Below are 12375 nucleotides of genomic sequence, written 5' to 3' on the forward strand. Positions count from 1 at the left end.
AGGAGGGTCAGAGATGGACAGAGACACTGGCAGTGGGAGGCTGTCATCCAGAGCACTGGTTCACACCTGGCCTATGTGTCCCCAGGCGACAGGTGGAAATGCCTAGAGACACTTTTGGTTATCTAAGTTGGTTTGACTAGGGGGTGCTACCGGCATCTAGTGGACTAGGGATATTGCTACGCATCCTAAAACGCACAGAACAGCCCCCCACAACTAAGAATCAGTAGTCCAAAATGTCCATAGTGCTGAAGTTAAGAAACCCTGACACCAAGTTGGATGCTGAGGCTTAGGCCCTGACACAGCTGGAGCCCAGAGGGGGCTCCCCATCTCTGGAGGGAACAGGAGCCTGCTATGGAAGGAAGCCTCCAAGTTGCCCTACGGGTGATGGGTGGGGCCCAGGCCAGCAGGCAGGCTGGCACTGGGGTTCCACCATGGCTATCCACCCACGAGCGGGGCTCAGAATACAAAGCTGGCGGCCAGCCCTGCAAAGGCTGTCCTAGAGGAGCTGAGGCTAAAGGGCCCTTAGCACTGCTGGTGGCAGAAGGCAAAGGATTTTGCCAGGCATGAGATGAGGGGTTGGGGATGGGGCCTTTCAGGTGTGCTGAAGCTCAGCCAGTGAGAAGGTAGGGCCTGTCCTGGGCCTATAGGGCCGGTTGCTCTTGGCGCAGCAAGATGTCCTGGTCCTCAGACATCAGGGCCCACGGGAATGCATGCATGTGTGTGACAGACAACAGAAGCCAGGGTGGCTGTTAGAGTCCCTGGCAAGTGGGGCTGGAACTAAAGGAACCTCTCCACTTTCCATGCCAAAAGCCACGTGAGAATGGAGCTGGGAAAGTGGACTCATGAAGACTTGGTGGGTGTGGGGGAATGGGTCGTGGCAGGAGTCAGTCAGGGTCCTGCCCGAGCCCACCATGTGTAGACAGTGAGACCCACAGATAAGGATGCTCCAAAGGGCTGGAGGTAAGATCTCCCTGGTCAGTGCCTGAACTGCCAGCAGATGACCTCAGCCTGTGTCCAAGGAGACCCACTGCCTACAGGTCTACTCCAGGAAACATGCCCAAATGGCCATGCCCATGAAGCTTGCCTGGGGTTTACAGTGGCTCTACTGGGCGTCTCCTCTCTCTGGTGCAGCCACATGCAGACAGAGGCTTGTGTGCTGAGGCCCGAAACTGCCATACTCTCAGCCCTACAGTCTTTTGGAAGCAGTGTTCAGTCCAGAGAGCACAACATTTGGGATGGCTGAGATGGGAGGAGGCAGGTCTCTGAGAAGGGTCATTTGAGCTGCTCCTCCCTTAGAGTGAACTCATCAGCCCCATGCCTGTCAGACGCTCTGCCTGGAGCAGTGTTGGGTGAGGGCTGTGCTGTTTACAAATCCACTCCTCTCAGCCATTTGTGAGGTTCTTGGGCTCCTAGTCTCCCTATTCTGATGTTGTTCCTGAAGACAGGCCCCAGGTCAGTTCAACTGAGCCTGGATAAGCCAGACACCTGATGACAAGGCGGGGATGGGGCTGGGGGGACTTCCCCATCGCATGCCTCCAACTCCCAGGAAGCACCTTCAGTTGTTTCTGAAGCACAATTTGCTCATCACAAATAGCTCCTCTGGTGCTTGACTGGTCACCAAATGGGTTAGCAGCCTCTGGCCTCTCTGGAGCCATCCTGTGCCCTGACGCACAGCAGCCCCTGGATAAGTGTGTGTTGGTTGATCACCTAATTCTCTCTGTCCTGAGAAGTATGTCTGATCACATGGCCCTGAAGAGTGGGACAGGCCACTGCTATTACCCTGCCCTGTGTGACGGGTGGACAGTCAGACGACATCCCTCACAAAGCTGCACTAAGCACTTAGTGTGATGAAATCATCACTGCAATGAAGTCAAATCCACTTTCCTTTACAAATCCCCTGGGTAGAGACAGTTTAAGTTTTAATGACATCCATCTGTGTAGGAGGGCTAAGTGAAGGGACAGTGAGACTAGGAGGGGCTCTCAGGCTCCCCCAACTCCGCAACCGGCACCGTGCACACCAGACCCAGCATGTTCTCAGGAAGGGGTGAGGTGGCCAGCTTTGGTTATCCTTGGGTTGTGAGCACAGCAGAGACTGGACACCCCAAATCAGCCCCCAGATCCTCTCTGCTGGATACCTGGACTTCTGAAAAGCATACAATCCATTTAGTCCCAGCAAGGAATGCCTGGAACACAATAAGTGCTCACCCAAGGCAACAAACCTGCAGGGGCTTATAGCTGAACACAAGGGTTCTGGCTGGTGACAGAGCACAGCTGGCTCCTCCAGGAAGGCCCCAGGCAAACCTGGCCAGAGGACAGGCTCACCTGGCCTGGTCCATTCCTGTGGCCTGACTGCCAGAGTGGTCCTGGAGCCCACCGTGCAGGGGCAGGCAGGAGGATGTACTAGTGGAATGCGAGGCCAGGTGTGCACACATTTACACACAAATATGTGTGCCTACACGTGCACACACAGACATACACACGCATATACAATGAGAAATCGGCTTGAAAGGCTCCAAACTCCCGTGGGGTTCTGGGCCCATGCAGCAGGACCTACAAGAGATACAAACGCTCCCAAGAGTGGCTGCTTCCCCCCCACGGGCCTGAAAGGAAGGAAGGCAAAGTAGTAGCGGGCGCCAGGAGTCTGCCCAGTGGGAGCTGCTGCTGCTGCTGCTATCACTGCTGCAGAAAGAGGAGGGAAGGAGGAGAGACGGGCCTGGTGTCTGCACTGAGGGCTCCGGGAGCATGCCCAGCAGGTGCAGCTCAGCTCCGTGGTGACAGGGGTCAGGCACTGCCCAAGTCCTTACCTCGCACATACAGATTCGCAGGGGCCGAGTAGCGTGTGCCTGCTGAGTTGGTTGCCACACACTCGTACTTGCCTTGGTCCGACTCCTCGCTGCTCTCAATCTGCAAGGCACCTGTAGGGACGCAAAGGGAGAGAGGTCAGGCACAGCCCACGTCAAGTGTGGCCTGAACATGAGGAGGGTTCTTGATAGCAACTGTGGCTCATGTTGACCAGAAGTTGCAGCTCATCTGGGCCACATCCCGGAGCCCATGCTTCTTCCAGGAAGCTCTCCTGATAGGTCCAGTGGTCTCCTGGCTAGAACCCAGGGTTGTGCTTGGAGCGCAATCCCATGCCACCCACAGTCTGGTTAGGCCTGTCTTTACTCTACCAGGGGCTGTACCCCAGCCCCCAACTCCACCGAGCGTCTACCACACTCCTGCCAGTACTGTAGCCTCTTTGCCAGTGAACATCCCCATAACGTTGTGGCCCCACAGCCCCACCAGACAACGCAGAGCTAGGTGTGGGGGCGGCCTGTAGACTGGAGGGCCTGAGACTCACAAGCATGCCATGCCCTCATCGGGCAAGAGCCTGAGAATCTGCCACCCACCAGGAAGGAAGGGGCTTGCCCTGGGGGCCTGGTGCCCAGTAGCCCCTGCTCCCAGCACCCATCCTCCCCTCCCACTTTACCCCCACCCCGCCGGCCCCACCCATTCCGGCTCCTCTCCTCAGCCTGGTCCCGCTAAAGTGCTTCGACCCACCACGGCTCCTGCATAATTCAGGAGGCTAATGGACGCTGTAGCTCCCACTCGGGCCAGTGCCCTGAGGGGCTGCTCTGGCCGCAGACGGACAGACAGGAGCCAGGATTAGGGGGCGGGCAAAAGGACCCTCACAGAGGGTGGAGGAAACCTGGGCTTGGGGCCAGTTTTGGCAGGTCCAGGTAAGGGAACCCAAGGTGGAGGGGCAGGTGGGAGCACTTGGCTTGGCCTGCTCCCAGCCCCAGCGACAGACACTTGGAAAAAACTGCTTGTAAAAGCACGCTGGGCAAGCTGTCTGTGACAGTCACACCCCCAGGCACAGGCAACACGCCCCTGCCTGGAACAATCCGACAGACAATTACACCCACACAGGACGGTCCAACGGACAGTTAATAACCCCCACAGGACAGGCTGACAGAGAACCACCTCCTGCACGGAACAGCGGTCTGACCCTTACCGTCCCCACCCCTCCCAGGGCCCAAGCTGACTGACACTCACACCCACACAGGACACAGACAGAACCTGCCGGGCCCCACCTGACTGGACAGGTGCCAGAGGAAGAGTTCTGAGCCACGCTCTCACAGCCCAGGCCCAAGAGGGCTCTTCCCCACCTGGCATCCCCCTGCTACCACCTAACCCAGGGAAGCAGAAGGGCTGTGAACACCTGGGGGGCTAGGAGCTGGGGTAAAGGGAGAGGGGAAGCCACCAACGTGGAAGGACAAAGGGCTGGCCTGTCTCTGTGGTCCTGGCCTCAGCCCTCCCCACCGGGCACCAGGGAGTGCCAGGGCCAAGTGCACACACCAAATACCTATCTCCTGCAAGAACAGCCCTGATGGGCACCCAACAGGCCATGTTTATGGGATGGATGGACACTGTTACAGAAAATGTTCATTCAAGCAAGCGGGGGTCAGGTCCCTGACTGGTGGGGGCTGCCCTAAGTTCAGCTTGGCAGGGGGAAGGGAGACCTGGTGGCTGGTGCCACAGGCTGGGACCGGAAAGTGGTGCCTGGGTAGGATTTCTGCCTGTAGGAATAGAAGACTCTCCTGCAACCAGAGCCTAAGGCTGGTCAGGGGACCCAACACAGACCCTGTGACTATCTGTACACTGAACCCCCCAAATCTGGAACCAACACCGAGACCCAGCAGAAGGGACAGGAGAGAGTCAGCACAGACCCTGTGACTATCTGTACACTGAACCCCCCAAATCTGGAACCAACACCGAGACCCAGCAGAAGGGACAGGAGAGAGTCAGCACAGGCTGAGTGGGTAGGTGGGGAGATCCGCAGGGATGCCGGGTGAAGTGAGTGCTGTCCTCAGGGAGGCAGCTGCTCTTCACAGCCCCATCTTCTATCCTGAGACTGCCTTGGCCCTGAACTCTGAGGGTCTCTAGAGGTGCCCACGGACACTCAGAGGGGTGGAGAGAAATGATGTGAATAAAAACAGAAACCTCCATTTTACAGGGCATCTGCTCTGTGCCAGACACTGTATGAATCGTCCTCCTCTCCTCTTCTCGTCATGACCCTGTGGGGTAGGTGGCCCTGCTCCAACTTGAAGAGGAGGAAACACTTCTTAGAGTTGAATCGAGTTTCTGCAGATCACACAGGTGGTGAGTCAAACTTGAACCCGGATCTTTCTGAGTCCAGAGTCTACGTTTTACCCTCCAGGCTGCAGGGCCCTACTGTGTCAAGGCAGCCTGGCAGGACTCCAGGCAGACAGGTCAGGTGATCTAGGTATGCACAAGCATGTTTATTTCCCTGTTGTCACCCGAGCACTTACAGGAAGTCTTAACTGAAGGTTCCTCCCAGTCTTTGCTGGGCTGAAGGGATTTAAGGGATGACCCTCAGTCCACTACAGCACAAAGCCAGGGGACTAAAGGGAAGGCCAAGTGATAATGTCCCCAAGAAAAAGGAGGCTCTGAGGAAGAAAGGCAAGGCCTGGTCATGCTCCCCAACCTCACAGGAAGATCCCCCATCCACAGCAGCCTGGGGACAGGCTGAGTTTCACTGCGAGAACCAACAGGGTCCCTCCTCTGGGTGGGCCTGCAAGGCCTGGGCAGCAGGGCTCGCCCATCCCGGGCGGGGCTCGGCAAGTTATCTCCACAGCTCAGACTTGCAATGAATGAGTCCACAGGAGGGGATGACGCAGAGTGGATGTGTGTGGTGGCCGGTGGTATTGGGGGCCGGAGCTGGAGATGAGGAGGCTGGAGAGGTCGGTATGGGGATGGGGAGGTGACGGACTGGACGGGATGAAGTGGAGGTGACGGCAGTGGCGTGGCGTGGCGTGATGCACGGACAGCATTCTTACCTCTGATTGGTGAACCACCTGGCGAGGTAATTTGAATGCAAATAAGATCAGAGAGAAGCATTAGTACAAAAGGAAGGAAAGCTACACAAAGCCAAATCAGATAAAATAAAACATGAGGAAGGGCCTTAGATACTTGGAGAAACCAAGGCCTGAGTTAGGCCAACGCAGGTGACGTGTGAGCAAGTGCCAGGCAGAGCCAGGCTGAGTGTGCGTGAAGCTGTGTCCCAGGCCACTGGCACTGCTGGGGCGGGGGTAGGGTGCTGGGAATCAGGAAGGTGAGACAGGGCTCCTGCGGACCCACTGGCTGTGGCCAACAGAGTGGGAAGGTGAAGGAAGAGAGGTAGCAACCCCACCCCACAGGGCCAACCAAATCCCAGAGGTGGGTAAGATTCCAAAATAAGGCACTTACCAAAACAAATCAGGGCATTAAAGCAGACAGGGGAGAGGTTAAAGGGAGGGCTTGCCATGGGCTACCCCCAGGCCAGGTCTCCCACAACAAACAGCCCAGTCTGCAGGGGAGGCGGCAGCATGTGGTAAATTCACAACCTCTGGCAGATTCCCTATAAAGCCCACTCAACTCTGCTAAATGGGGTCTACTGAGCTTCCCCTTGGCCTGACTGGCAAGGGGCAGAGGCCAGTGCCCACCCTTGCCTGTTCAGCACCTCATAACCCCGGGGGTTGGCAGCCCAGAGGGCCAGGTGCTCATCCTCCAAATCCAGGCCTATTATGAGGTCTGAGCAGGTTCCTTTCCCAACAGGTACCTCCTCTGAGGCTCAGGCCCCCTGTGCAACCACTGCCTCATCCAAAGGAGTAAGGAGCCCATGCGTGGGCCCAGGTCCAGTTCTATCTGCCCCCTTCTGGGGGGTGGGAAGTGTGCAGAGAGACCAACACTGATCACTGTCTCGTCGAACTTGAAACCACCACCTGGAGGAATTCTCCATCTCTATGTACGAATGAGGAAACAGAGGATGAGAAGCACACGGGGACTTGCCCAAAGCCCAAGGTCAGAGAGCCTATAAGCAAGGTGGCAGGAATGGACCAGGCTTGTCCAGCCCACAGCCTTCCCACTGGCCACGGCTGTCAGTCCTGTGCTGCAGAGGCTGGGGAGATGGCCAAGGGACCCGGCGGTGTGTGAGGGGTGTGTGGAGAATCTGGGAAGAATCAGCACGGTGATTCTCCAAGTGTGATCCGGAACTTTTAGGGGTCCCTGAGACCCTTTCAGGAGGCCCACAAGGTCGAAATTATTTTCATTATACTACAAAATTATTTGCCTTATTGTCTCCCACGAACATAAAGTGGAGTTTTCCAGAGGATCCACGACGCTTGACACTACCACAGGCCAGATGCAGAAGCAGACATGAGAAGCCTTCTGCTAAGCCCCAAATTAAAGAGCTTTATAAAAACATAAAAGTGCTACTCTTCTCACTAAATTTTTTGATATCAAAAATACAATTATTTTTCATTTTAAAATGTTATTTATGTTAATACATAATTGGTTTCTTATTTTAAAATGGATTAATAGATATTTAAAATCTCCCCAGCCTTAATATCTAATCGATAGGTAGAATACACACAAACAAAAACTCTTTGAGGTCCTCTGGTATTTACAATTAGAGGTCCTGAGACCAAAAAGTTGACAACGGCTGATCTCCTCCTGCAGTCTAGGCCAGGGCCTAGGGAGCGGGTGATGGTGGCAGTTCACATGGTCCAGGACTGGGACCCCTTGCTCCTGGCCTCAGTGCTTCCAAAACACATCTCTGGCCCTCTCAGAACAGTAATTCACTCACCAAACTGAGAATTTGCCTTTTCCATTTTACAAGATGGGGGTGGGGGACTGAGGGGACCAGGAGGCAGCATCTCCCAGGGGTGTGACTGTGCCAAGAAGCTCAGGGCCAAAGGGAGACTGTGACCACACTGACAGCATGGCCTCCTGGCAGACCGCTGATGGTGGAGCAGAGTGGGGTAGGCCAGCTCGTCCAGTCAGACCTGGGGCCAGCCAGCTGTGTCGAGGGCTGCAGGCCATCTGTGTCCCACCTGCTGAGGTCAGCAGGCCTCCCCCCACAGCCAGATGCTGCCGTCTCTTCTTGAGACCCCTGAGTCTCAGCTCAGGTGTGCTAGGGGGCAGAAGAGACTGCTCCCTGGATGAGCACATGGATACACTGAGTTAGGCTATCGCCTACGATGACAGGGATGGTGGTTCGCAAACTCAGGCCACAGAGAGCAATGGAAGCTTCCTCAGGGCCCCGTGCAGGCTGGGCAGAGATTACAGGCCCATGGCTCCTCTCAGGACCCAGCAGCAGCTTCGAGCTCCACTTGGAGGTCAGCCCCTGCTGGCTGCATGATGCTGCCTGCTCACAACTCCATTTCCCCTCTCTCCAAGCTTGTTTCTGTTCCTGTTGGGCCCACCCTGGTCTCAAGTTCAAATTTTCCAGGAGGCTGTTCTGGCAGCATGTCATGTCATGGCAGTGAGGAAAGGGCCTGCCGGGCAGAGCTCACAGCTGGGTGGCACATGCTGCCAGCTGCCTCCTGTCCAGCTCCTGCTCTGGGGGCCATGCCCTAGTTAGACGTGCTGTGGCTTAGTCACAGATGCTGGAGGAGTTCTGAGTCCTGGGGTCTGGAGAGGCTGGCACTGTGCAGCTCTGAAGCCCCAGTGGGGTCTAGCTGGTCCTCAGGCCCCCAGGTTTGGCATATGTGATACTAGAAGGCCCTGGCATGACCGCACAGGGGAGCTCCCAGGCCCAGAGTCTCCATGTGTGACCCCAAGTGACTCCCTTAACTCAGCTATGAAGTGGGCACGATAATCACAGTCTGTCCTATTTCACAGGATTGCAGGAGAATCAGCTGCAACAAAAGGCAGGAAAGCACTTTGTAAACTGTCGGTGATGCGTAAACTGTGAAGGTCCCTGTAAACAGCCAAGTGCTTGGGGGCCTAAGTCCACTCTATGAAAGGCTGCCCTGTAAATGTGCGTGGAATAGTCTCAGAACCCTTCTAAATGGTAATGGATAGGGCAGCTACTGGGGCCCGGTAGGCAGGGTCAGGTAGGGATTGGGGAGAGGATCCTACTTTTATTGCAGAGAGGGGGATGGCTGAGGCCCCTTAGGTGCCATCTGGCTCCATCTCAGGAGCTGGACCCAAGGCCCATGACCCTTAGGTCACAGCTTTCAGGTGGCAAGAAAGGTAAAATAAAGAGGTCTTCCTTGGACCTGGGAAGCAGGAAGAGGAGTGGACATTAGTACAGACATGATCTGCAGGGACAAGTCCCAAAGGTCAAGTTCATGAAATCATTCAATTCACCAAGGGCTCAGTGAGAGCTGTCCTACAGCTGGGCTTGTGCTGGGTTTAGGAAGACTTCACTAAGTAGAGTCAGACCCAGGCCCTCCCTGCAAGGAGTGCCAGCCTAGGAAAGCAGAACTGGAGTCATCTGGTGACAACATAAAGCAGGATGAGTGCTAAAGAAGTAGCCAGAGGTAGAGAAGGGTGGAGGCTTCCAAGTGAAGGAGTCAGAGGCAAGTGGAAGGCCAGGAGGTGGCCAAGGATGTGACATGTAGCTCAGTGTGAGTGGGGGAGTAGCAGGAAGTAGGAAGAGCTCTGTCCCTGGAGCCCTTACCAAAGGCCAGCAGTAAACGCAAGCTCCAAATGCACTGTCTCACCCTTTCCTATAACTCCTTTTCAAAGATGAGGAAACTGACACTCAAAGAAGTTACATAACTGAGACCAGAGAACCAGTAAGTGGTGCAGTTGAGACACAGTGAGATAAAGCTGGAGACGTGGGCAGGGGATGATCAAAAAGGGCTCCACACACCTTGTTCAGGAGCAAGCACTTGACCAGGTAAGCAAGGAGACACCACTGAGGTGAATGGAGCATGGGAGGGACACAAGCAAAAAACTGACAGCTGCTGGGGGACAGATTCTTGGGGAGAGCCTGGAGGCAGGGAGAACAGTGTTTGGTGCCCAGGATAGGACCAAGGCAACAGAAGGACAGAAGGGGACCAATATGAGAGCCACATGGGTGACGAATCAAGAGGATTTGGTTCCTTATTGGAGTAGCAGTTGGTGTGTCTCCCAGGTTTCAGGTTGGAGGGGCAGCCGCTCAAGGAGAGAGGGTCAGCCAGAGAAGGGTACGACTGCTTGGGAAGAAGGTCATCATTCACCCTGGTCAGGGTGACAGCCAGAAGGCAGATCAATTTCTGGGGCTAGAGCTCAGGCAGGATATTTGGGCAGGAAAGACCGAAGCAGGAGCTGCAGGCGAGGAGACGGCAGCTGGTGCTCTAGGAGGAGGTGAGCTCGCCCGGGGCAATGGCTGTGCCTGTCGGGCAATGGCAGGGCTCCCAGAGAAGAGGGAAGTTAGGAGAGGCAGAGCCCTGGAAGGCCAGGGAGAAGTGGAAAAGAGGGTCGAGGAGGAGGGAGGAATGTCAGCTGCCACTGAGAGGACAAGGAGGATGAGGCCTGAGCAGCATCCAGTGGAGTGATGGGCAGGGAAAGGGTGGCACAGAGCCGGGCACACAGCAAGTGCTACATAAATACTAGATGAACAAATGCATGCACGAGCCTTCCCAGAACTGCTGTCAGACAGTCTATGCTGTTCCAGGGAGGTCTGGCCTGCGGGGAGCACCGTCTGGTTGCTTGGGGAGCTGCTGGGGGGAACTACGAGGAAAAGCAGGGGAGTGGACTGTGCCGGCTGCTGTGCAGCGCTGGGCAGCAGCCACAAACACTGCCGGACCGTTTCCTGCCTTGATTATGGTTGTTTTAATTAACTGCGCTACAGCTGCCTCCATCTTGTTGAGTTTTAATTAAATTAAATGAGCTAACACTTCGTGGGCTGTCTCAGGCGGCCGTGGTTGGGGCCGGAATCCTGCCCTGCTGGGTGGCTCCTTTTCCCCTCCTGATCCTGGGCACCGAGGGGGTGTCTGCCTGGCAGGAGTTGCTGTAGAGGGGCTGGCACCTCAGGGAGAGGCAGGGCACCTCTGAAGCTTCCAGGATCCAGAAAGGAGCAAGAGTCCTGTCCTCCTTTTCAGTGCTGCTATCACAGCAGACAGTGCTGGCCATCCCGCCCAAGGCCCACCATCCCATCGCTAGCTGGAGCGTTTCTAGAGCAAGGTCTGTTGGTCCAGGCCATGCTGGCAGCAGATGCAGGATGCAGCCAAGCTGATTCTGAAGCCTCCTTTCCCGCCTGCTCTGTTCCCACAAAAACTGAATCAATTATCCTGGCGGGAGCCTCACGGGCAGATCGATCAACGGGGCGACGCCTCCTGCCAGGTCACGATAGCATCCTTGTGCCCAGGGCTTCCAGCTGGCTCAACTGACACATCCAGAGGAGACAGGTGGCCGAGGGACAGCAGCAAGTCCCCCTGGCTCCAGGCCCCTGAGGTCCAGCATTTTGAAACCTGATGAATTAGGCATCTCTGGCCTCTTCCCCCAGCTAAGCCCTGCCATCTGAAGAAGCAAAGAGAAGCATCATCTGGGCCTGTCTCAGGCCAGGGTATAGGGAAGGAGGAGGATGAACATCCACAGAGCACCTTCACAAAGCCCACCACGCTGGGCCCGTCACACGTGCTTCAAGGAGCAGACTGGCTCAAAGTCTGGAGTGTGACAATCCCAGGAAGCTAAAGACACAGTTGACAACAAGCTCTTGCCACCACACTCTCTACCCTGATGTGGACTGGCGTAGCAAGATCCAGCCCACCCCTCTGGGACCCTCTGCTTAGCCCTGGAGGGTCAGCCACAGGCACCCGGGCCCAAGAGGGTAGGCTGTGCTGGGATCTGGAAAGATTCCTTTTTTTAGGTCTGCTCGGTCCCCGTGACCCCTGCTCTCTGCTCACCTGAACGCAGCTGCTTGATGCGGCCATTGCTCGTGGCAGGGTCCACAGGGAGAAAGTCCTTGAACCAAGAAATCTCAGGGTCTGGATTTCCACCCGCGGCGCACAGCATGGTGGCCGTACGTGCCTTCTCCACCACCTTCAGCTGAGGCCCCATGTCGATAGAAGGAAACCCGGGGGGCAGCTGTTCCTCTGTAGACAAAAAGCAGAAATGTCCATTAGGGCTGGCCCTGCCTGCCTGCTAGGACCCCTCTGTGGGTAACTTTCCCTGACTTCCAGGTGGGCTGGGGCCCTCAAGACTCTTCCCCTACCCGTCCCTGACTTCTAAGCACATGAGAAATCAGGGTCCTGCATCCCTTTGGCAGGGCCAGGGGCTGCAGTGGGGCCCACCCCTGCCCTGTCAGAGAGTTTCCAGGTCTGAGAAGCAGCACTTCAGACTGAAGTCGTCAGCATTTATCTCTCTAGGCCCCAAGGAGGAGAAGGAGGAGGAGGATCGATCCTCTGCCACAGCAGAAAGAGCTGCAGGGATGCTGGGTGGCGGGGGGTGGGGCAGGGGGCATCAGCCTTCAGCTCCGCCAGACGGCAGAGCCCTAGGTCACAGCCTAGGTTCTAGCCCTGGCCCTGGGCACTCCTTGCCCTTCTAACTTGGTCCTGACTCCAACCTATTCTCTTGCAGCCTTGACCCTGAGCCTTCTCCCTCACCCAGGTCTGACCCAGG

At 56.2% G+C, this 12375-nt stretch overlaps 1 protein-coding gene across 2 annotated transcripts in view; it reads right to left on the reverse strand.

Annotated features, from left to right (window-relative positions):
* Positions 1 to 12375, reverse strand: part of PTPRF (protein tyrosine phosphatase, receptor type, F) — an 84351-nt gene that overhangs the window by 37816 nt on the left and 34160 nt on the right. For both annotated transcript variants that reach the window (XM_012648985.1, XM_012648984.1), the window contains exons 6-7: positions 11661 to 11849; positions 2805 to 2915 (exon numbers count right to left, since the gene is read on the reverse strand). In XM_012648985.1, coding sequence (XP_012504439.1) covers positions 2805 to 2915; positions 11661 to 11849 — 300 coding nt within the window. The remainder of the gene's footprint in view (positions 1 to 2804; positions 2916 to 11660; positions 11850 to 12375) is intronic.

Source organism: Propithecus coquereli, unplaced genomic scaffold, assembly GCF_000956105.1.
Source record: "Propithecus coquereli isolate 6110/MARCELLA unplaced genomic scaffold, Pcoq_1.0 Scaffold299, whole genome shotgun sequence".
Taxonomy (NCBI): domain Eukaryota; kingdom Metazoa; phylum Chordata; class Mammalia; order Primates; family Indriidae; genus Propithecus; species Propithecus coquereli.